Source organism: Pelodiscus sinensis, chromosome 2 (genome assembly GCF_052426305.1).
Source record: "Pelodiscus sinensis isolate ZL-2025 chromosome 2, ASM5242630v1, whole genome shotgun sequence".
Taxonomy (NCBI): Eukaryota; Metazoa; Chordata; order Testudines; family Trionychidae; genus Pelodiscus; species Pelodiscus sinensis.
The window spans coordinates 147,682,501-147,708,852 of NC_143053.1; the positions used below are offsets into that span (position 1 = coordinate 147,682,501).

Consider the following 26,352-nt stretch of genomic DNA (forward strand, 5'->3'; position numbering starts at 1 on the left):
GCTCTGTTACAAGCCCTGCAAAACAGAAACAATTTTCAAAATGTTTAATTATTTGTAACAAATTACTAGTCCCAGTTATCAATAATACTTTCATTTAGCCATCATCTTATTGTCCCATTCAGCATCACCCATTGAGAAAATATCCTGATAAGTAAGACTACAACCATTGCTGCCCTTTGTTTCACTTCCTTCCCCATCCTTCTCTTGCTGTTTTTTTGGATTCCCTCTACTGTCTTGTGTGTGTCTTCTTTTCTTTCCACTGCGTTTCCTTTCCTGCAGTAGCTCCCCATTCCCATCTTGGTGTGGACTTTAAATCCTAACACCTTCACCACTCCAGCTGCTGCAATGAGCATCATTTAAATAATTAATTGCGGCATTTAAAGTAGAATTGTTACATTATATGATTACACCTCGCTGGAGCTCATGGAAGGCATCAGGGCATTTCACAGTTCCTGAATCATTGTTTTAGGCCATCCACAAACTTGGGAAGCCAACAGTGCCTGGCTGATGCTTGGTTGATGTTATAAGTCTTGCACAATCAAGAAGGTTTAAAAACTTTCTGTTCTTGGCAGAGAGAAAGGTACTAGGCTATGATTCTTTAGTATCTGAACATATGCCGAGTACAAGACCTATAAATGCATTAAGTGGAACAGATCTAACCTAAATCTGACAATGCTGTTTGATTTAAAGTCTATTTGTAGGCCTCTGGCCACTAAAAGGGTAATCCTATCACAAATACATATGGGACCGGATCAAGTCACATTCTATCCAGTTCAGGGATAAGGTATCTCACACGCTAGCCACCCCCACAAACAGTGCAAAAATAAACCCATTTTGTTTACCTGGGAGTGGAAGTCTACTGCAAAACAAGGTAAGGCGATCTCAACCTTTTAGCTTCACAATAATGCGTTTTTTAAGTAGCAGCACTAAACCTTAGCACAAACACCCAGAACAATAGTAGGCAAGCGAGAAATGGTCAACAGGCTTTCAAATCCTAGCAAGATGGCTGCCTAGCTTTACTGTAACCTCAGAAGCCAGCGTAAACCTGTCAGAATGCTAATCAAGTTTTGAATAAATACATGGAACCAGATCCTTAGAGGCAACAAATTCCTTCCTTCCAGCACTCCTTTGCAAGGCACATCTTTTTCTCAGAGGTTGCCAGATCACCATACAGGTGGCCTGTGGACCTGCTTTTGAGTTTTTCTTTCTTGTTGCTCAGACAATGGCAGTTTTCTTGTGTTCATTTGCCCTCTGCTTATCTCTGTTTTGCAAAGTTCAGGCCCTGAGGTGAGCAAAAGTACATTCTTCCAAACAATCAAAACTCCCCACCTGTTCTTAAAGACGGACTTTCTTGTTGAGAAAACTATCACTTTTGGCACTCAGACACCATAGTGATAAGCACCAGAGACACACTAGATTAAATTAACTAGAGAAACTAAACAAAACAGATCCTGACCAACTTTAAAAACCTTGAAAGACACACAGGTTTCACAACTTGCCTTGCCTTTTAAAATCAGATCTATCTGGGCCAAATTTAAAAAAAATCCTCAAATTTTGCAGATGCAAATGTATTGATTCACTCAATCATGCCAATAAACTTAAAAAAATCAACAGCTACTTAATTTGTGGCCCTAATCTGTTAGACCTCGAGGTGTGATTTTTCAAAGCAATGCAGGGAATTAAGCTACATTTTCCATTATATTTAATGGAAAATAAGTAGTTATACCCCAGGCACTACTTTAAAAAGCAGAACCCCAAATTCTGTTATTTGCCCTGTTCTGGTTGGTGGAAGCAACCTTTGAGCTATTTGTGACCCTCTACATTTAAAAAATCCAAGTTCTCCCTTCTCTAAAATCCAAGTTCACTTTAGACCTTATTTAGTGGAGTAAAAATACTGGGCCAGATTGCCTCTGTTTGCTCCTGTGAGAGTGGATAAGAAAATTTCTGCCCCACCCATTGCAAAAGGTATCCAAAACCAGTGGTCAAGCTCCATGAGTAGTAGGTATGAGGAAGTCAGAGAACAGGTAGATGCGCTACACACTCTGCAGGAGACATATTTGAACAGCAGTGCAGCCATGGCTTCATTCCCCCTTATGGTCTGATTTCCTAGTGTTGAGCTGTTAGTGGCATGAACCCGGTGCTACCACACCATCACAAAATGGTGCAATAGCTGCTGCTATGTATGCTTCTCCTATCAGCCCAGAAACATTCACACATTCATCAGTACTATGTAGGCAGAATGACCCTTGCAAATGCCACCTGGTACTATGGGTCTTCAATCTCACCTTAGCAGGATGGTTACTCACTTTAAATGTTGAAACAGTGACCTATTATACAAATGAACCTAGAGGGCGCATGCTGATTAATACTAGAGTGGATTGAAGGACAATTCTACTTCTGAAACAAAAGACAGAATGATGCAGCACTTCAAAGACTAACAAGATGGTTTATTAGGTGATGAGCTTTCGTGGGCCAGACCTACTTCCTCAGATCAAATTGCGGAAGAAAATTGGCATGACTATATATACCAAAAGGTATATTTTTTTTATTGTATCCCTTTGGTATACATTTTCATGCCAATTTTCTTCCACAATTTGATCTGAGGAAGTGGGTCTGGCCCACGAAAGCTCATCACCTAGTAAACCATCTTTTTAGTCTTTAAAGTGCTACATAGTCCTGTCTTTTGTTTCAGCAAGACCAGACTAACACGGCTACATCTCTATTATAATTCTACTTCTGTGATTCGTTCTGCAAAAAGAAACCTTTTGGGAATATTTTTGTTAACATGGAATTATGTCTACACGTGCATTTTCATTCCAGTGAGGTGTGTCAGTAGGTAGGGTGGCGTGTGTATCCTGCTCTGTCTGTTCAGAAGAGCAGGGTACAAACACCTGAAAAGGATCCAACCAGCTCTATTTAATACTTTGTGTTTTTCTGTGAGAAGGAATTATCTGTCATGCACCACTAATGTATCAGCCAGTACCCATTTTAATTGACAGTGACTCTCTTGAGAATCAGGCTTACCCATGATTCCACTTAGGTAGACACCATAGAGAGATAAGCCTGTGGTGGCAGCATTCCATACAGTCCCGATTACAGCATACAGAAGGATGGTACCCAGGTTCCCAAAAAACAATTTGTTCGGCATGAAGTATCCAGCATCTAAGACAATAGGTGGCAGCAGGTAGAAGAAAAATACGTTTGGTGTAAGGGTGAAGGAGGCAATGTGGTCTGCTGCCCACACAATACCACCCAGGAAGAGGCCAAGGACAATCAGCAGAGCACTCTCTGGAACCACACGGGTGACTTTGTGGGACAAGTGGAAAACTGCAAAGAAAGAGAAAAAACTTGAAAGGATCAAAATGCAAACATAAAGTGACAGCTGTTACAACAGTTCTAATCAATAGGAGTTTTGCCTGAACATGAATTTCAGGGTTTGCCCCAAGAATATAAAAACCAACAATGTTCCATATATTGGATCCAAAAGTGTGCTAGGCACATAGCAGACATGTCAAATGAGTGGCTGCTGCCTCATATAGCTTACAGCCATGTACTAAAGCTAAGTGTCATGTGTGAGTATTCTAAATTAACTTGATTTTGTTTGTTTAGAAGATAAATGGAGCAGTCCAGGTCTTTGCCTTTTGTAAATTGAGCTGGTGATATGTAAGGCAATTATTTTTTCACAGAGGTTGCACAAGTCACAGAATCCATGACTTCCCATGCTGCTGGCTGGCATAAGAGGTCGAGTCAGGGCTTCTCCCATTCCCCTCCACCTCGTCTGTGAGTTAAGTGGTTACATAGACCACTTGTTATTGTGCATACAGAACCGAGGGCTGCAAATCCAAAGTGAAGTTGTGAAGGAGAGGCAAGGGAAGTGTCTTGCTCCCCATTATTTTCCTGCATTGATATACAGCCCAAGAAAAAATCTAATCCTAGATCTGTGATGTCCAGCACGCTAGCCACCAGCAAGATGTGGCTATTTGGATGGTTGAGTGTGACTAGTTCATTTCAGAACTGATAGGACACCATAGTCCTAAATGATCAAGGAGCGAGATGTACCACGCATACTCATGGATAATAATACTCAACTACACAAGAAACCCGATAGTCTACTTCCATAGGAAGATACTATGGAATCTGAATAAGACAGACAGAGTCAAGTCAAGACCTATATGAGTTTCTCAATGCCAAGGAGAAAAATGCCAAGAGTATTTCAATATCATGCAATGGTTTTAGACTTTACGACTGGAACTTAGCTGCAGTATCTGCCTTCATACTCACACCTAGAAGGTCTCAGTCTTGTTTCCCTGGCCAATTGTCCAAATGCCATGTCATGAGAACACCACACTTCAGACTATGCATTTCTGGACAATTACTGCATTTTTCAGGCAATTAGAGACATAGAGTTGGCCTCATGCCTCACATCACCCAGTTTAATCCAGAAATGTCATACCGTTTTAATAGCTCACTAACCTAATCTATCTCCCCCTAACAGTATGTCAGGATCTACTGCAACTTGAGATAAAGGGAATACACTCATTTCATAAGGCCTGGCATGAAGGTCCGACAGCTCTACTTACACTTCAGAAGTAGGGCTCTGAAGTCAATGGGAACATTCACTGAAATATTCTGCATAGATATTCAGCAGTTCAACAACTGTGTTAAAGTACTGTGATGCATTGATGGATCTCTGTAGGTTAGCTTGTGCTTCGTGTTCACCTCTCTGTTCTGTCACTTTCATGGACTCTGAAACTCTGGCCTTGTCTACACTTGGAAAAGTTTGCCACTATAGCTATACTCAGGGCCTACCAAATTCACAGCCATACAAAACATGTCACAGACACCATGAAATCTGGCCGTTTGTGAGCTTTTACCCTGTACTATACAGATTTCAGGGGAGAGACCAGCGTTTCTCAAATTGGGGGTCCTGACCCAATAGGGATTTGCAAGCGGATCACAAGCTTATTTTAGAAGAATCACAGTATTGCCACCCTTACTTCTGTGCTGGCTTCATAGCGAGGGAACTGGAGACGGCTGGTTGTAATGTTGGCCATGTGCTCCGCTATGCACCCCGCCCGCAGCAGCAGTGGCAATTCTGCACCCACGCTGCCTTTACTTCTGCCCTATGGCTTTCAGAGCTGGGGGACAGGAGAGTGGTGGCTGCTGAAGGGAGATAACACCATACCATGCCATTGATTCCTCAACACAGCTGCTGGCAGTAGCTCTGCCTTCGGTGCTGGATTCTTAGCCAGCAGCCACAGCTCTCCAGCTGCCCAGCTCTGAAGGGAAGCTGCTGCCAGCAACTGCATAGAAAAAAGTGTTGCACTACCACAATCCCACATAGCCTTGTGATTTCGACACAGCTCCTTTTTGGGTCAGGACCCCTACAATTACAACTTCATGAAATTTCAGATTTAAATATCTGAAAACATGACATTTACCATTTTTAAACTCCTGTGACTGTGAAATTTACCAAAATAGACCGTAAATTTGGTAGGAACCTAGCTATACTAATCGCGCACGGCGCCAGCTGTGCCGGCTTGTCATCTACTTGCCATGGGCAAGTAGATTACATAATTTGTCAAGCCCTGCTAATAGAACTTATACAATTTCCCTAAATAGAATAAGTTATACCAGCTAGGGCATTTGCATGTATAGCTAAATTGGTGGGATGGGATTTTTTCACACTCCTAACTGACAGCTATGCTGACAAAACTGTTTAGAGTAAATTAGATGTCACCCAAAACTGATGGAAAAATTACTTTTATCATAGCTTCACATTTTAATATTAACACCCAAATTACAATCTTCTAAACACATAATGTTGTACAAAACAAGTGCTAGTTTCCAGGACACTGTAAAATTTGGAAATGAAACAAACAAAAATAGCAAACATTAGTTAGCAAATATTAAAAATGTTGCCTGGATCTTTAGCCATGAGATTCACAATAAAGCTAATATACTTTGCAAGTATCCCCTTACAGTTTCTGAAGAAGCATGAATAGCACCTCCTTAATCTTAGGAAGAGACTAGAAAAAGAAATTACGATTTAAAGTCACAAGCAGACTATCATAAAATGAAAGCAAATTGTTTTGAAGTATTGCTTTAAATGCTAGCATTGGCATCTGTTTCTATTCTGTGTAAAACTGATTTGCCCATGCTGGCTTTAGCAAGCTACAATGCCTCATTGCTTTTTCTATTCCTGTTCTAGGTCTTTCAGTGACTGCAGAAATGCATCAGGTTTGATTCTCTTTCTTCCCTTCTCAAAGCTATCAAATGCTGGCACTTCAGTTGCCCCTCCACCCATTGTCATGCTGCTCCTGCCCTCTGCCTTGGAGCTGCCCCCTGGGAGCCTCCTGTTTGCTGTGCAGGGTGTGGGAGGGAGAAGAGGGGGAATGCTGATGTCAGGGTGTCCCTTCTCCCCCCACTTCTGTACCCTGCCTCCACACAGACAGCCTGCCTTAAACTACTGCTCCATCACTCGGAAGCCATCTCTGTTAAATGGTGCCCAGCCAGAGCTTGCTTCCCAAACCCCTGTCCCAGCCCTGAACCTCCTCCTACACACAACATCCTGCCGCAGACGTGAGTCCCCCTGAACCCAAACTCCTTCCCAGAGCTTGCACCCTGAAACCCCTCCTGTACCCCAACCCGGGCTAAGCCTGGAGCCCCTCCCACACTCCAAACCCGTTGACCCAAGACCAGAGCCTGCACCCCAAGGCCCCTACCCAGACTGGTGAAAGTGAGTGAGGATGGGAGAGGAAGGGGGATGGAGTGAGTAGGGTGAGGCCTCAGAGAAGCGGTGGAACAGGGGCAGGGCCTCAAAGAAGGGGTGGGAAGGAAGTGGGGCAAGGGCATTTGGGTTTGAAGTAGATATTACATTGCACTTAAATTGAAAAAGTGATCTTATGGTTAAAAAGGCTGGAGACCACTGACCTACATCAATAGAAACCCCCCTTTTGTCACTCTACATTCTACACTATAGGGCTACAGCAGCAAAACTCAAGTGCTGTAGCTGTTCCATTGTAGCACCCATAATGCAAACATGCCCCCGGCTCCACTATGGTAGGGCCTTTATGTGGTGAAATCTGGCACCAAACCAGGTTTAGGGCACAAAAATTCAAATCATATTGCAAGAGTGCCCCTTGCATGGGAGATGCCACAGTATGCATGGAACTCTTGAGATTTCCTAGAATTTTCATGGTGATAATTTAGGTCCTATCTACTTTGCCTAGGAATGGTATTTGCTGAACTAGTTAAACATCCACTTCTAAACCACTATGGCCTAAGTCAGCTTAAACAGGGTTTGACCGGCTAGTGTTTAAACTGTATTTCAATGCACACTGAGCATCAGAGAAGGAGCCTTCTAGAAAGAAAAATCTATGACGATCTCACAGAGTACATTAGGGTTACTGCTTCCCCCACACCTTCTTTGGGTGGAAAGGGACTGTGAAATTTAAATTAGTTGACAAAAATCAAACAAGCAGTGGAAAGTTCCAGGTGGGTCCAGTGTCTCCAGGCTTAAAAAAGAAAGTAAAATACTAAGTTCTTACGTTTCAGAGAGGTTAGTCTGTAGCTGTAAAAACAACAAGGAGTCCTGTGACACCAAAGCATAACAGACTTATTTGGGCATAAGCTTTTGTGGGTCAAAACCACCTCATTAGGTACGTGGAGTGGAAATCACAGAGGAAGGGATATTATATATCTATCATATCAAAAGAAGGGAGTTACTTATCAAGTGTAGGACCAGTGTTAAAGAGGCCAATTCAGTCAGGGGGGAGGTCGCTCACTCCCAGCAGTTGATGGAGAGGTACGGTTCTTAAGAATATTTTGATTTGCTATTTTAATCATACTTTAAGAATGCATTATGCAGATGGAAACTTGCAAAGGAACTTAACCTTTAACACACTGTTCACTGCTTTCTAAGATAGTTTGCAATGGTTTTGCAGCAAATCACTCAGACAGATCTTTTGAAATTTAACCTGTTAGCACTTTTCTTTGGTTTAACTATATCTCAGAGGACATGGTTAAATGACAAAGTAACTAAAGAGGAGATGATATTCAACGACTGCCCTTTTCAATCCCTATTAATATTAGTCTTCCTTCACTTACAAATAAAAGTTTATTTAAGGATAAACCTTCCCAATCTTCCCAATGTAGGTTTTCGGCCATAACTGATCTCTTTTAATGAACACCATAGTTTTCATTCATTAAACAAAGGTTTGAATGATTGGGTTCTATAATTAAATCTATTGTTTCTGGCTGAAGCCACAGGCAAAACTGACATTAAATTCACTGGGTGAAGGATCAAGCCCTACATATTCTGAGATCAAACTTTTCTTCAGATACCATCTTCTACTTTCTTGGTAAGGCATTGATGAGGAAGTCTTGCATGAAATCTCTTAATATAGCTCAATAATATTATCTTATATCAGTTATACACAAGTTGGAAGGTTTTCCTGATAGAAGTAAGATTTTACAGGATATACAATCACAGTCATATTTCTCATTTTATTTTTTCCTAAAAATAATTGTAACAAGGTTTCCTCACTACCAAAATACATATAAAAAGTCAAAATATTGCCATTTCATACCCTTTTTAGTATTTTTTAAAATAGTACAGAAATTCTTCCCCTTTGCACTCTCTTCAGGATGCATGTCATATTCTTTAAATTGTATGTCCTTCAGGACAAGTTCTCACTTTTCTACATTTGTCCCACATCTAACACATAGGGGCCCCGTTTCCAACTGGGGCCTTTTGGTACTATATAAATATTTACTAATTTAATAATAATTTCAGCCATCTATCAAAAGCATGATGGAGAATATTCTGTTAGCAATAGATAGAAGCAAACTGATGCAGGTAAAATAAGAACTAACTTAAAATCAAAACCTTGGATCTGCAAAAAACATTTTTTGAAGTTTAAAAACCATTTATTTTCATGTATCTTTGCATAAAAGTAAAAGTGCTAGGAATTGTATAAGAAAATTGATTTTTGCAATATATTTATCCCCATTTTTCAGGCCCAAGTTTTAAGTAGTTCACAGAATGTTCATATGAACATAAAATTGATTTATGAACATTTAGCGAGTCACCCCTCTACTAACTTTTTAACTTGCTGTTCTGTCAGTCTAGCGTTGCACTAGCTGTGTGCAGTTACTGTGTCTCTTCTGCTTTGACTTCCATATTTTTACACGGGAATTGCAATACTGGATCAGGCCCACCCTGGGCCTGATTCTCTACTGTCTTGCAGCTTGTGTAATCATTCACAGTTTTGCAACGCGAGAGCCAAATGCTACCATTCTGATTAGCAATTCTTTACATAGATGTGAATTACTCCACAAAGTGCAAAAGAGGGGAGAATCAGACCCTTTGCTTGTGACAGTGTCCAACAGCAGATGGCTGAGAGGAGGTGCAGAGAAACTCCATGAAGAAATATTCTTCCTAAATATCAGCTATTGAACAGCTAATCCCCCAAAGCATTGAGGTTTATATTCTTTTTATTATCTCATCTAATATATGTGAGGTTGTTCTTTATAAACTGGAAATCCTTCTTTGAAGCCTCCTAGCCTCCATGCTGTTTTGCAGCAGTGTCTTCCACAAATTTCATTTGCTCTTTTATTCTAAATCAAATGTCACTAAATAGGAGCACCTGTTGTCTCTTTTTTGTAAGATTCCATATAGCTCTATCATGATTCCCATTAATCATCTCCTCTCTAAACTACTCCAATTTTCATTCTTTATATAATAATCTGTCCGTGACTCTGATATTTTTTATTGACAGACTGTGGACCTCTCAGTTCCTTAACAATCTTTGAGATACAGAGACCAGAAATTAATAGTTTTCCAGCTCTGGCTGCACCACTGATTTATATAATGCCATTATTATCTTTAGTATTATTTTTGTCCTGTTTATTTTATGTGCTAACCCTTGTTTGCCTTTTTTTTTAACCTGCCACTGTTCATTGACTGGATGAATATTTTCATTGAGCTGTGAACATAGGATACTTTTTCCTGAGTCTCCTGAATTAATTTTACAGTGAGCATTTCAGATTATTTTTTTCAAACTTTTCATCTGTCATGACTTTCAGTTGTCAGCACACTGCCCATTCACATAGCTTCTTTAATAACCTCTTATAATGGACTTTTTGAAAGTCCAAATACACTAATATCAGCCAGCACTCCTTTATCCACTATTCTATTGAACTGCTTGTAGAATCATAATAGATAAATAGATTATGTTTTTCTTTACAGAAGCCATACTGGTCTGTCTCTATCATATTCATTCTTTTTTTAATCCACATTTAGGGAATGACTAAATTAGAAAATTATTTTGAAATAACCAAATTTGAAATAACTCCCAAAGTAACAAAATTGAAATAGCGTGTCCCCACTATGGAAGAGCCTTGGAATTAGTCTGAGGCAGGCTCCATTATTGTGGATGCGCTACTTTGACTTAGAGCCCCAGAATGCACTGGGGAGTAATTACTTTGAATGACTCTAGGTCGGAGGTGGAGAACCTCAAGCCCAGAGGGCCAGATGCAGCCCCCGGCTTGCCTGGATCTGGCCCCTGATGCTCAGGGCTCCCCCAGCATTGGGGAACCTGTGCTGATGTTTCAGCCCTCTGGCTACCCCACCATGGGGCTGGAGCACACAAAATCTACAAGGCTAGGTCCTCCAGGTCTCTGGTGTGCGAGAGGACTGTCTTTCTCCGTCTCATTCAGGGGCCACATCAGTGAAGGGTTTTGGGGGGGTTGGGTTGTTTTTGTTTTTTGCTTCTCACCTGTGTGTTGCCCCCAATTGATTTTTTTTCTATGGATCAGTAGCCCCCAACCCAAAAAAGGTTCCTCACCCCTGCTCTAGGGAATAGTTACTTCGAAATAGAAGCAGTGGAGCATCCACACTAACGCTATTTCAAAATATCTATTATTCCCCAAGGAAAGCAGGAGAACAGATTTCAAAATAACCAGCCCCTTATTTCAAAAGAATGGGCTTGGCAGTGTGGCCCCTCCACTTATTATTTTGAAATAAGGGGGCTGGGTGGTATTTTGAAACAATTCCCTAGTGTAGACCAGAGCTTAGAATATTTTACTTAGTACTGAAATAAGGCTTTCTGAGTAGTAGCGAGAATTTGCAACAGTTTTAGATAGGTGTAATATTTGCTACCCTCCAACCCACTGGTGTAGTAATCAGTTTTAATTAGTAATTTTGTTAGCTGCTTTGTAAATTCAGTCTGAAATTCCTTTAGAAGTTTTAGATATATCATTTGATCCTAGGTATTAGCTGCTATTTACTTTATCCGTTTGTTTCAGCGACAATTCTTCTGACAACTCAGGGTATGTCTACACTACAGAGTTTTGTTGGAAAAATGGTTGTTTTTCCGACAAAACCTGAATTACGTTCACACTGCAATCGTGTTCTTCCGAAAGTAAATTGAAAGAACAGAGGGGGTTTTCCGGCGTTGGTAATCCTCTTTCTACGAGGAAGAAGTCTTCTTCCGAAAGAGCTCTTTTGGAAAAAAGCATGTGTGGATGGGGAAGACAGAATTCTTTCAAAAAAAGAGAAAAGAGGAAAAAGCACAGGTGGCCACTCTGCCCACTCTGTCCATAGCAATCACAGCTTCAATGCAAGATAGCATCCATTCAGTGTGGACGCTATCTTTTGAAAAAGCAGATTGCATTTTCAATGTGCTTTTGTGTGTGGACGCTCTCTTTCAGAAGAAATTGTTTTGAAAGATCTCTTCCAAAAAAAGGTTCTTCCGAAAGAAGCCTGCAGTCTAGACGTAGCCTCAGACTCTGAGCATGCCTTATTTTAATCATCTGGGGGAAAAAAAGTATTCACTCAATTTCCTTTGTGGTGAAGACTGACGCTGCATAGTCATTAAGGCTCTTTTTAATATTGTTATTCTCTATGGCTTCCTGTCTTCCCTGGCTGCCCAGCAGACTCAGTGATTCTCTCAGGCTTCCCACTTTTGACATACTTAAATAATTTCTTATTTATTTTTATCTTCTAGGCTATTTGCTTTCCTAAATCCCTTTTGGCTCGTCTCATTTCCACTCTACATAGAATCACAGAACTGAAGGGAGGTTGTGGGATCTCCATTACTGGAGATTTTAAAGAACAGGTTATACAAACAGCTATCAGGGATGGTCTATATCAAGGGAGGGCAATAATTTTTTAAAGAGGGCCACATCACAAATTTTTCAAGTGGCCCCCAGCTGCACCTGAAGGGGCCTCAGGCAGAAGGGGCAGGGCCAGGAGACTTCTCATGCTCCCCCACCCACAGACGCTGATTGGCATGGAGGTGGGAAAGCATGTGAAGTCTTTGCCCCTCTCCGGCCCCTAGAGAGATGTGCCAGCTGTTTAAAAACAGCTAGTGGTTCCCTCTAGGTGCTTCAGCAGAAGGAGACCTTGTGCACTCCCCCCACCCCAGGCCAGTCAGGCCTGGCTGTGGGGGGAATGCCCAAAGTCTCTCGTCTCCTGTCCCCACCCTGCCAAGGGCACATGGTGGCTAGACATAGCTGCTGGCTGTTTTAAAACAGCCAATGGTTCCTTCTGATGCTGTGTGCCCCTCGCGGGGGAAGAGACTTCATGCACTCTCCTGTCCCCAGGTCTTAATTGGCTTGGGGGTGGGGGAGTGGCAGGGCAGCTGCGGGTTGGATCTATCGGCTTGGCGGGCCGGATCCAGCCCATGAAGGTCCCTTTGCCCACCCCTGCTCTAGATAATATTTAGTCTTGCTGTGAGTTACTAGAGACTGAACTAGATGATCTCTCGAGGTCCCTTTCAGTCCTGATTAGATTGCATAGAGAAAAATGTCCCCAAAATTATGCCTGCCTGCTGTGTTCCTCATGATAGCTGCAAAGCAAAGAGGGGGGATTGCTGCTGGCATTGAGGGCTGAGTTGGAGTGGCTGTCTGCTGAGTTTGAACAGCCAGACAGAAGTACTATTAGAGGAGGTCTATGCAGAGCGATACAACACAGGCAGGCTTCGAAAGAACACTTGAACAGCGAGCTGCAGTAATGCACTGTGGCATACTGTGCTCTGCCTGGCCCTGCTGTTTGGGACCAGCAAAGTAATTGTGTGGTGCTTGCTGTACATTTACGTTCATTACACTGTGGGGTCACTAATCCTGTGAATGGTGTCACACGGTCCAGTAACAAGTAAGCAGGCGCTTTCTGAAGTGACAGACACTCTGCAGCATATGCTGTGAGCAAATAGGATGAATTATTTCCCAAATAACACAATTTTATTTAGTAACAACACCAGTGCACGCGCACACGCGCACACACACACACACACACAAAATGAGTTCAATTTGAAAACCAATACATCAAAAACTTTATATAGAAATTGAACCTAATTCAACAAGGAGAAAGAATATGAAAATAGTTTACCTACACATACAGCAATTGTGGCTCTCGGTGTATGTGAAGCTGTGGTTGTAATTAATGGCCCCCAGCATGGAGTATTAGGGGCAGAGATACAATCGCTCATGCCACGTGTAATGTTGAAGGGGAGCACCCTGTCCTGACACCTAGTTAGCTGATTAAGTTCTCAAGGGACAGTAGATGGACGAGAGCTTGAGAATGCTGAACTTTTAGGTCCACAAGAGTCTGCAGCATTTGTGTTTGCTGCTGGAGCATTATGTCCTGGTGCATCTCCCTCTCCTTTTCCTGCTGGGATTCCTGGGCCTCCTTTCCTTCTCGAGGCTGCCTGCACGGTTCACCCTCCGGGCCCTTTGTTCATGGTTGGCAGCAGCACTGGCTGGCAGGATCTCAGTGAAATGTCATCCTGAGTCCTCTTCTTTCTCCTCCCAATCTGGCTCAGGGGTTCCATGGATGAGGAAGTGGAACTTGAACTGCTTAAGGCCACAATGACACCTGCTGCAGACAAAACAAGTAAAGGTACCATTGTCAGTCTAGTTATAATGGAAAGTGACAATAAAGATTGAGAACTCGCTTTCCTAAAGCTATGGTGAATAGGACTGGCGAGGGATGGGGGAGAGGGAGGTTTTGAGGAAAATGAGGACGAAATTATCCAGAGCTCGACAAACTGTGGTGAGATCTACTTGCCAGTCCTGCACCACGCATGTGCCAGATTGGCACTGTGCATGCGCGCAGCGCCGGTGAATGGGGCGACTGGCTGAAATCTACTCGCCACGGGCAAGTAGATACAGCAATTTGTCGAGCCCTGAAAATTACTTAGCTGCATGAAACTATGAGTAATGGCACTGAATACAGGCACCATTTTCCACATGTGGTGATTTTAGCTGATATCTCACTCCTGAGGGTGACAAAGGCAAACACAGCAGAGTAGCTGTTTTACTTCCGAAAGTCGACCAGGCCCATATACTGCTAGCCTATGTACTGCAATGGAGCTGGCCAAAGTTATTGCTGACTAGCTTGAGAATGTGCCCTACTATGAAGGAAATAGTAAGGCTGCCATCCACAGAAGCTTCCAGGACAGGACTGCAGAGCACCTCCATGGAGTTTCATTGAGCTCTCTTGGAAGGATTCAAGGAGCACCTTGATCTATCCTGCCTAACTCTCCAGTGCAATGAAAAGCAGAGAACAACACTACCTCTTTTTGTGGCACAGCAACCTCATGAGAGAGAATAAATTAATGGAAAGTCAATAGCTGTGTCCTACTAATGAAGGGGCACCATAAGTGGAGGGGCACCATCAGTACATCACTATAAGGGGAAATAAAATTACACTTACCCAAGGTTCCTTCCCCTGCATCGGGCTCACCCGTGTTCAACTGCTGGGACTGACTAGACGGCGATGGAGGCTCAAACAGTGAACCCCTAGACTGCATGTTCCTCATCCTCCTACACCTCATCCTCACTGTTCACTTCAAGGGCCTTCAGCTTGGGATCCACAGAGGTATTCATGGTGATCTGCAGGTTAGTAGTAGGGTCTCTGCCAAGTAAGGCATGTAGATCTTTGTGGTTCAGTACCAGATCTTGGCCTCCTTGGCCTTCTGATACACTTGACGCGGTTCTTTCGCTTTCATGTGACACTGCTGCTAGTCCCTTTCATACCCCTTCTCCTCCATCCCCTGTGCAACCTGCTTGTAGATGACCTTGCTTCTACAGCTGGTCCATAACTATGTTTACACAGCATCTTCTCCCCACAGAGCCAGGAGACCCAGTATCTGTCTGCCCCAAGTTGGAGCATGTCTGGAACGTGTGGGCAGCTCTGTACAACAATGGAGAGCTGCTAGGTGTGCACACCTAACTGAAGAATCAGGAAAAGGCATTTCAAAAAATGGATGGGGTTGTAAAAAGAAAGATAAGCCTTCCACCGTCTGAGTGACCCTCAGGCAGTAGAGGTCACGGCTGTGAACAGAGAGGTCCGTGTTGGGCATCGTAGGACAGCTACTGGAGGACTGTTAGAATCCACATAAGTAACTCAGTATTAGGGTGACCGTATTTCCCTACACTGAATACAGGACACCAAGCAGGTGGGTCTACCAGAGCTCGGGGCTTCACATGAAAGGGCAGGGCTTCTGGTGCTCGGGGCACCACCTGCAGTGGGGGGAGGGGACCTATGCACTCAGTGTGCACTTGGGGCTTCAGCCCTGCAGCGGGAAAGGGGCACTGCCAGTGCTTGCTCCCTTCCCACCCCAGCTGCAGGAGAAATACGGGATAACGTGTCCGTTTTTCTTTAAAAAAGTCAAGATGCTGGGAGATCTTAAAGAAGGAACTGTCGTGGTAAAAACAGGATGGATGGTCACCCGACCGACCTCAATATGTAGACTATGGCTCAGTGTCACTGGGGAAGTGGTGCTGTGTTTCTTTAACAGGGCACTCACATCAGTGGGAGACAAGCACAATTAGGTCAATGCAAGGCGTCTTATATTGACCTAATTTTCAGTGTAGACCAGGCCTTAGAGCAGGTAAGAATGCTTTTAATAAATACACAGAGAGGGTAAACATAAGGGAGTAGAACAGCTATTTAAGCTAACAGACAGTGTTAGCACAAGAACAAACAGCTATAAAATGGTCAAGAATATATTTTAAAACCATTAGGGCTTATCTACGCTACGGAGCAGATCAAAGCTGCCACAGTCGATCTTCTGGGGTTCAAATTAGTAGGTGTAGTGAAGACCCTCTAATTCGAACTGAGAGGGTGCTCCCGTCAGTGCTGGTAATCTTGTTCAACAGGAGAAGAGAAATCAAAGGGAGCATGTGCCCCTGTCAACCTCCCACTGTGTGGACAGTGCCAAAACGTGATTTCAGATACTTTGACTCCAGCTATGTAATTAACATAGCTGAAGTTGCGCATCTTAAGTTGACTTTCCCCTTTAGTGTAGACCAGTGCTCAGAGAGGAGTGCAGTTCTGGAACAGCCTTCCAACAACAGTAAGGAGGGAAAATAATTAGTTTTAAGATGGTGGTTGATAAGTTTATGAATAGGACTGGATGGTGGGGTTGCCTGCCATAAAGTCATAGATCGCGAGGTTCCGTCTGCAGCATGTCTTATTTCCTATGGATTGCTGGATTTTAATTTTTGCATTTTTGACATTAGGACCTTTCTCACTAGCTCCTTCCTGACTTAAACTTTTCTTCTGCAGGTTAACATCACAGTGTTACTCTTCGGTGCAGCCCATCCCCCAAGGATGTCCTTTTTAATTCTATCATGGTCACTATTATAGCTCAACTCTAGTGAACCTGGAACCATTCTAGTTGCCTGGAACCAACTTATATGTGGTATCTTTAGGATGAAGTCAAGAACAGCTTCTCCTCTTGTGTGCCTTAGAATTAGCTGTTTCAAAAAAGCAAAGACTTAAGGTTTTAGGAAACTGTTTCTATACATTATGCCCCAGGAGACATTTGAGCAGTTTATACACATGTAGTTGAAGTTACCCATTATTACCACTTTCTTAGATTTAGTTGCTTCTTTAATCTTTCTCAGCATTGTGTACTCATTTTTTCCTGATCAGGAGGTTGGTAGTATAATCTTGCTGGTAGATTTGGATCTTTTCTTCCTACTTCCCCAACTCTATGAACTAATTTGACCTTCCTGTATGCTGAGACACAATATCCTTGAAGAAAAATCATGTTGCTGATTCATCCTAATCAATTGTATTTAAACAAGTACTCAACCCCTGTGTCAATCAACAGGTCACACTTTTATTAAAAGTAATACATATTTATATTCATGTCTCTTTGGGACAGAATTTGTGCCATCTCATAGTTTTCTACAGCAGCCAGTACAAGGAGTTCCTAATTTCGATTTTGGTCATTGGATACTGCCACAATATAAATGACAAATAATAAATAGTAATCCTAAATCTTGAGCATTTCTCTACCTTAGCACTCATGGGGTTTATGGCAGCTAAATATGAAGTCCTTTATAGTAGACTTGTTTATATGAACTGGTTAGAGTTTGGTTTTATCCAGCTTATCAGGGCTTTATGCTTTGCCACATGCTTTTGATCACGATTTAAAATGCATACAGCATTTTAATGAGCTCATTACACTGAAGATTTGGGTCACTGATCTCTGTGGGTGAACAAATTAACAAAATACATTAACAATTAAAAATGTGACCAAACATTTTAGGATCAGCAGGTCAAGGTCCCATCTGATTGATTTTGAAGGCCACACGTGCATTTTACCCCCAAGTCAAATGCCAATGGATGTGGGACTAGGCAACCATTACTCCTATGAACATTTAAGATTAGGATGAGGTTTAAATTGTCTGGGACAGATATTGCCACTGTTACGGTGAGTAGTTCTTCACTGACTGAGTTGTCCTGTTGTAATGATACCACAGGAAAGGCTTGTCTACACAACAGTCGCTACACCAGCTACACCAGAACAGCAATGGTGCTGCACTTGTGCTGCTATAGTATAGATGACACCCGCACTGGTTTTTCCGTTGATGTAAGCACTCATCTCTCGAAGAGGTGTAGCTAGAGTTGATGGAAGAATTCTTCCATCAACATCATCATGGTTACACCAGGAATTAGGCTGACCTGTTCAAGGCCATGGGCATAACATTAACAACCAGTTTTAAGTTCCAAAACAAAGGTGTTAGGAATGCAGACAAATCTTTTTGCTCAAGATAATATTTGTCCTTTTCAATAGTGTTTAAGTGACCGTTAATATAAGTGAGACAGCGACAGTTAATAAGCTTACTGTATTCTGGAAGCTCCTGGAAGAAAGAGAGAAAAAAAGCTAAATAGCATTATGTGCTATAGCTCGTTTGTAGTGCCAGTGGATAACAAAAGTCTTTGGTTTTATTACAAACCTTTCTAATTAATGTTAAAAGGTCTGCAGTAACTATGCATTATTAGTGGTAATAGCCTCAGCAGCAAGGCAGTTTTCAACTACAATGATTGCCTAAGGTCTCCATAAAAATGCGTCAGCTGATCTTACAATACAAATTAAAATGACATTCAGGTACTTTAAGACAAAGTGGAATTTATTCTCTGTTAAAGTTATACGTAGCAACCCTTTTGGCTTCAAATTATCATTACAACTAATTTGTACATTAGTTGAATCACTTTAAATAGCAAGTTTTCTAGCTTTATCTTTAATAAAAACAATTAATATGATTTGAAATATAGTTTAAGGAGCCAATTAAAATAAAAATGCAAAGATATTCTGAGTTAACCCACTCCGTTCTGTGTACATTTTAGAAAGGTGTCCGATGTCCCACCCTGTGTATGCTTTAACTTCGAGATGTCTTTTGCTCATTTAAATAAGGAATTGCATGGAAGCTAGTTACTAGGTCAGGGACAAAAGCAGCTTTTCTAATGTAAAGGCAAGTTGTGCAACCTAAGAGAACCCCCTAAATCACAGTGCAGAAAATCCTGCCACCCGGGTGTACCACAGATCTCAACTCTGTATGGGACAGCCTTGTTCTTCCTGACACCCTGGGGCTTGCAGGGCAGCATGAGGGTCTGCTGCTACTCCAGCTCATTTCCCACTGTGAGTGCAGGAGCAGCAGGGCTACTAGAGCATCAGGGCTGCAGGAACTGCCACCAACTGACCCTAATGCTGCTCCAAGGCATGGGATAGGACAGCATTTCTGCCCACTCCAGCCTCAGTATAACTCTCCAGAGATAAACCCAGCTCCTCTGGTTGGTTGCGGGAGAAGATCTGGTCAGCCATAAGTATGAGGTTAATGTGCAATAATTAAAGATGAAATTGTTTCATAGTATTAACAGTACTTTACTTCACAAATCACCTCAACTCCTGGCAAGAGAGCTCAAGGATCTTCTACAGAGTAATTCTTATGAAGGCACAGAAAGCATAATGTCAATAGGAGAAAGCTGCCTTCTAAACCATGAGCCAAATTCATACACTGGTTTTACAATATAGTCCTTAGACTATATTGGAGTTATTCCCAATTTACATCCATGACAGTGAAAGACGCATCAGGCCCATCAAGTTTAGCTGGGGGAGTACGAGAAACTGACCAATGTCGCATGGCTATTGCTCGAAATCAAAAACAAACTGCTAGGTTTTTTAAAGAGTTCAGATAAACGTTGCCAGTTATTTCTCATTTCCACACATCTGCAGATTTCCTATATCTCATGGGAAGCAGACACGGCAAAAACAGTTGTTCCGAGAGTTGCCAGATGGTTTAACCAAAAATACCGAACACCCTCCCCCACAAAAAGAAAAAAAAGCCACCGGAAAACAAAATTCTTCTGAGAAAAAAAAAAAGGGGGGAGGGGTAGACCACAGTTGTTGAGCAAAAAATTAAAAAAAAAATCAGCATAGCCCCTTTAAGAAGAGGCTTTTTTGCTGGTGGCCATCTTGTTTTTCTGCTCCAGCCACAAGACAGCTCCCCTGGTGGTGGTGGGGAGCTGGGGCTGGGCCCGGTTGCTGAGTATGTCATAGGATTGCCAGGTGTCCAGTATTTTCGCCTCCTGGCTGGAAAAAAAAAATCAGAAAATACTGGACATTTTAGGTGTCCGGTATTTTCTGAAATTTTTTTTTACCAGACAGGAGGTGAAAATACTGGACACCTGGCAACCCTCGCCTGTTCCCGTGGTATTTCTGACCCAAGCAGAAGCAGAAAAATACTGCAAGAAAGCCTCCTCTCATTAGATATCCAATTCAGTTTTACAATGAGATCTGAAAAGAGCATCTTCAGTTCAGGTAATCAGTGTAAACTTTTGTGGGCTCATTCAAAGCAACCCTCTAGTCCACCCATCAACAGCTCTAACCCAAATTATTTTGATTATTCAAATAGAAGAGAGCTGAAGAAAACGTGTGTGCTTTGATTCTACCTAAACTGAGTGCTAGCAAACAAATTACAAGCCTTAAAAATCACTGATGGACCATTTAAAATTGTGCCTTCTCCACATCAGGTACACCTTCATTATATTAGATGAATAGGCTTTTGAATGACTATTTGAGAAACCTCAGCTGTGTTCCAACAGTGTGCAACTGATCTGCTTTTGATGGTTGAGGTGAAACAATCTCATCGTGTTTAGGTTTAGGCCACACACTCCCCTCTACCACATGTTGTGCAGAGTGACAAACTAAATGCTCCCCCCCCACACACACACACAAGGTGCAACTCTTTGTGGGCCACTCCCACATGGCTCCAAGGGACCACTGAAGTTGCTCCATGCAAAGGCTGGCATTTCACAGCTGCATCAGGAGATGGGAAGCAGGCCTGATTAGGATGGGTAGACATTCTCCTTGTAGTTAATGCTTGTGGACAGTTCAGTTATTCACCCTCTATACCTTATACCAGCAACTCTCAAAATTTCATTGTACTGTGACTTCCCTTGTGACAACGAAAATTACTACAAATCCGGGGAGGGAGAGGGCAGGGGGCTACTGAAGCCTGAGCACACCCTAGCTCCATTGTCCTGGGCAGGAGTGGAGGGGCAAAGCTGAACCCAAGGGCTTCAGCCCTGGGCAGCAGGGCTTGGATTCTGGCTTACTTCAATTCTAGGTCTCAGCCAGTCTAACACCAGCCTTGGTGACCTCATTAACATGGGATTGCGACCTACTTTGGCGTCCCAGCTTACAATGTGAGAAGGCCTACCTTATCCTATTCCTCTTGGAGGGGACAGAGCACAGACATGTGGGAGAAGGGCAAATAACCCCATAACTCTTAGCCACTGTGATGCCCTAGGAGGGAGCAGGTCAGCAGCTGAGCAAAGGTGAGGATGATATGTGGCAATAACCTGGAACACATGGAGTTAGTCTCTGCCTATCCTAAAGATCTGCCGCCCTAACTGACTGGCCTGCATCCCCCTCCCCCACCCGAAAAGGTGATACTGCTTGAACGCCGCACCCTCTCATTCAGAGATCTAGTTGCATGTCTTACTTTCCTGCAGGCTGGAGCAGTGTGTGGCCCACTTTACTTCTAATTTCTTGTTCCAAATATTTCTGAGACAATGCTATTCTTGAATGCCCTTGAACAGTGTTGTTACTTACTTATGGCTGTTCTTATGAGGTAATTTATTAACTTAACTCTTACATCTCCTCCATTGTCTTGCACAGAAAGGTGAAGAACGCAGACACAATAACAGGAAGAACAGTAAGTTCAGCAATGTCATTATGTTGCAAAATGTAGTATGGTACACAGACAATAGCTATGGGGTTTCACGGCAGGGGAGAGAAGGGCAGATAGGTGGCTATTTACATTGGCTTGGTCTACACTTCAAAGTTAGGTTGACATAGCCACTTCAGACCACACCTTTACCAACATAGCGGTGCTGATCTAATCTCCAATGAAGACACACCTATGTCAACGGAAGAATGCTTCCGTTGACCTAGTTTCCCTCAGTTAGGGAGGTGGTGGTGATGCAACCCTGTGGAAAAACCCTTCTCTTGGTTCAGGCTGCATCTACACTACAAGACTATGCCAGCATAGCTGTGCTGACATACATAAATGCAAGTATCATCTCTGTAGTTCAGACCCAGCTTTGGAGCTCTGCTACTTATTTCCTCGTATACGTATTTGGGAGATGAGAAAGTACACAATAGGAAGCGGGCAAGGAACTAAACTTGAGTTTATCAGCCAGCATGAAGAAAAAAAAAGAAAAACTGACTAAAGCTTTATTTGAAGCTGCTTACAAATTAAACCCTCTAGCTCTGGCTAGTTTCAAGAAAGAGACAGCTAAAAAGAATTTGGAGTAGGATCATCATCTGTGTCAATGAAAGGAAAGACAAGTGTATGAAAAATACAAGACAGTTCTTAGCTTCTCTAAGGGACAGTACCCCATAAATGCTTCATAGAGGAGGGACAAAAAATTATTAAATTGCACAAAGTCGTACAATATTCAAACATAATGATACTTTCCTAAATACAGGAAAAGTGGACTCTATCTTAGGGTTACCAACTCTCCAGGACTGGCCTGGAATCTTCCAGAATCAGCATCAATCTCCCAGTCATTACTGAAAGCAATCCCAGGGATTATAACACAGGTTGGACCTCCCTCAAGACCCGACCGATCTGGGATGAGGGATCTTGCTAGACCAAGGGAGGTCATTTCTGGTCCCCCTGCTGCCAGCCACACCCCTTACCCAGCAGCCCCATTGGGTTTCCCGGCTCCTCATGTGCCAGTTCCCAGCTTCTCTCCTCTCTCTGCCTCCCCCCACCTCTGTTTATAGAGGTACAATCTGTAAGATATTTTAAGAAATGACATTACATCATCCTGGGGGGAAAACAATCTCCTGGAATAGCTTCAGTCAGAGTTGGTAACCCTATTCTGTGTTGATATGGGATGAGGGACATTAAGCACATCCCTCAAAATAGAGGGTTTGTGTTTTCACTCAATTTCAGGGAAATGCAAGAATTTCATTTTAACTTATGAAAATAAAGGATCGTAGTCGTGAGGGTTTGGTATGATCTTCCAACTACAAAGGACAACTTGAATTTGCAGGAATTCTATTACAGAAAGGAGCTGATTCTCTGTTTATTTGCCCCAGTGGGTAAATGACATTACTCTGCAAATGGCAGCTGACTAACTCACACCAAGACAAATCAGGAGTGAAAAGACAGGTCTGAAATGTTTATAAATGGTCCTAGTTCTAAATTCAGTGCATGGCAAAATGAGTTCTGAACAAATTGGAAACGATCATAGTCCAAAACAGCAAGACCTGGATTCAGACACTGTGACAAGCTCCTGACTAGATAAAAATGTGCAGGAAACTTTGCTCTTCTACTTCAGAAAATGTTCTGAACAACTGCAGGATTCACGTTTCTCGTAATACAATACTACTGTTTCCACTGATTTGCTTGAAATACTAATGCCTGAATATGCTGCCAGTCCTGGCAGAGAGGAATGGAAGGCGAATGCATGTCAAGAGATCTGGAAGGTTTTGGCTGTATTTCCCAATGAATCTGCATGTTCAGTAGGCCACTTGCATTGCCAGAGCCTAGCCTACCCCAACAAGCAAGCAGATATATCTACTTGTCCACCTTCTCCTTCTCCCCCCTTGTTTAAGGCAGGTTCCTTGTTTCAGTATTTGATGCAGATTTTCATCTTAAATACCAAAGCCCACAGAGGTCAGTCAGTGGGAATTGTATACACAGAAATGCATGTAGAATTTGGCTTTACGTGAAGTTACATGACACTGGGAATATATGTTACTAATATGAGGCAAGCTTGTTGACAGCTATGTCCCTTGGATTTATTTGTACGACAGGAATACAATATGCTTGTGTTAATCCATACAGCATACGTTAATACTTCCCAGTATCTGGAGGACCGTTTAACAGAAGAGTCAGCAAGGCCTACATGTTGTGGTGTTTAGAACACCTATGCAAACGATCAGCACTCCTAATGTTGCTAGCTCCAGTGGGGCTGCACAGGGATGGGAGTTTACCAAAAGAAACGAGAGCCAACATTCTATTGACTTCAACACCAGGCTCAGGCAACATTTATGCTTTGGTACCTAGGCATAGCAAAGGCTCAAAGTTCAGTGGCAGCCTTATCTCAGCTTGTTTTTAAGCCTTCTTTCTGAAGCATGCATAAAGAAAAGGAAGCTTCAGGCTTTTGCCAGTGGCTTTGGAATCCTTGTACCCTCATGGTGGCACTCCAGAAAGCATTAAGAAGGAGAACACATCTGAAGACAATGCTTTTGAGAGAGGAAAACCACACATTATATTCTGAAGGAAAGACTGGAGAATTAAAACGGCTTAACTTGGCTCTGATGTGCTCAAAATGAACAGCTTTGGCTCAGAGAAAGCTATAGCTTTTCACTTAATTACCTTTTTTCTACAGTACAAAAATTCAAGGTATGAAAACAAGGTGTACTTATATTTCTGAAAGGCTTGGGAACACAAGGATTGCAAATAGGGTTCAGCTATTGTGTAGTAATGAAAACCAAGAGATATGGCAAATGTGGGCAGCCCTTTTACAGCACTAATACATGCAAGAGCTGAAAAGTAACACCCTCTTCCATCAGGCCACGGTGTTCCCATCTGAAGACAGAAGTATAGCATGGTTGAAAGATTATTCATTTAACTGCAGGTAGTTGATATTTATCTATTGCTAAGCTCATTTCAGTGTTTACTAACCTGTTTTGGAGTTGCCATGTTATTTTAAGTACAGGTAGTCCCCAAGTTACGCGGATCCGACTTATGTCGGATCCACAGTTACGAACGGGGATTTTCTCGCCCCGGAGGACTCGAGCGGCGGGACGCCTGGTCCCGCCGCCCGCCTTCTCCGGGGCGAGAAAAGCTTCTCCCCGTCTCCCTGGTCTGCTGCGGGAGCCAGCAGACCAGGGAGACGGGGAGCAAAGCGGCGCAGGACCCGGGGCCGGACCCGCGGCCGCTTCCAGATCAGCTGATCTGGAAGCGGCCGCGGGTCCGGCCCCGGGTCCTGCGCCGCTTTGCTCCCCGTCTCCCTGGTCTGCTGGGGGGGGGGGACGCAGCTAGTGCCCCCCCCCCCCAGCAGACCAGGGAGATGTGGAGCAAAGCCCAGGACCTGTGGTAGAGCAGGTGGAGTGCTGCCGGTTGGTCCTGCAGCACCGCTCCTTGGTGCTACTGGACCAACCCGGCAGCACCCCAGCTGCTCAGCCCCAGGAGTCCTGATTCAGCCGCTGCTGATCAGTTTCAGCAGTGGCTGAATCAGGATGCCTGGGGCAGAGCAGCTGGGGTGCTGCTGGGTTGGTCCAGTAGCGCCGAGGAGTGGCCGTGCTACTGGACCAACCCAGCAGCACCCGAGCTGCTCTACCCCAGGCGTCCCCAAGTTAGCCGCTGCTGAAACTGACCAGCGGCTGACTACAGGAAGCCCGAGGCAGAGTTGCTCTGCCCCAGGCTTCCTGGAATCAGCTGCCGATCAGTTTCAGCAGCAGCTGACTTGGGGACGCCTGGGGTTCTTAAGTTGAATCTGTATGTAAGTCAGAACTGGTGTCCAGATTCAGCGGCTGAATCTGGACGCCAGTTCCGACTTACATACAGATTCAACTTAAGAACAAACCTACAGTCCCTATCTTGTACGTAACCCGGGGACTGCCTGTAATTCTAATAAAGTACTGGAAGGGTTGTAGGCCTTTCTCCAGGTGTCACTATCATTCCATGTACAGGAAAGTAGTATGGTCAATCCTCGCTACCCAGCCTTTTATACCTGGTCACCAGTACAGCTTTCTGAACACCAGGGAGCAAGAATCAGGTTCTGTTATGTGGCAGCATATCTGTGACTAGCTGCCACCTTTCTAGTTTTATAGGAAACCCCTCCTAATTATCTTGAAAAGTCTTGGGTCATATAAGGCTGTGCCTGTACTGATAGGCTACAGGTCACAGCAGCAGTGGCATGCCTCTGTAGCACTTCAGTGTAGACACTTAACTACAGGAACAGGAGGGGTTTTCCTATCACTAACTGTAGCAAAAGTTCCATTGGCATAAGAGGCAAAAAGTAGTTCAATAGAAGAGTTCTTCCATCAACCTAGAGCTGTCTCCATGGGGGTTAGTTTCTCAGGGGTATGGATTTGTCTCACCTCTAAGAGACACAGTATTCCAATGGAACTTTTCAGGGTAGACTAGCCCTTAGTGTGCTGCATTAAAAGCTTCTGACAAAATGCACAGAAGACGTAAGAGCAAATAACACACTGCAAACTCAATTCCTAGCACATAAGAAGATACCTCAGAGTTGCTCAGAGTGTTGTTTTCGCTCCTGTGATGTAAATGCTTCATGTTCACAAATAAGTGATGAATAATATAATCTCCTAAACAATGTCAAACTAACATAAGGCTGCAGGTGACCGGGGTGGGGGGGGGGGAGCTTCCTGATTTGAAGCAATCCTTAGCATAGCATTAGAGGGAATGAGAGCTGTTGACTGCCTGTGTGGTCTAGGGAGCAGAGAAGACTAGCCCATTGCAGGCAAAGGCAAAATGCCACGCTCACTTTTCAGCTCCTTTCAA

The 26,352-nt window shown here is 43.2% G+C and overlaps 1 protein-coding gene across 3 annotated transcripts in view; it reads right to left on the reverse strand.

Moving 5' to 3' along the window:
* The window catches only part of SLC9A3 (solute carrier family 9 member A3), an 81,632-nt gene that overhangs the window by 41,243 nt on the left and 14,037 nt on the right, over positions 1-26,352 (reverse strand). For all 3 annotated transcript variants that reach the window (XM_089776464.1, XM_006113051.5, XM_006113050.4), the window contains exon 2: positions 3,025-3,327. In XM_089776464.1, the coding sequence (XP_089632590.1) occupies positions 3,025-3,327 (303 nt within the window). The remainder of the gene's footprint in view (positions 1-3,024; positions 3,328-26,352) is intronic.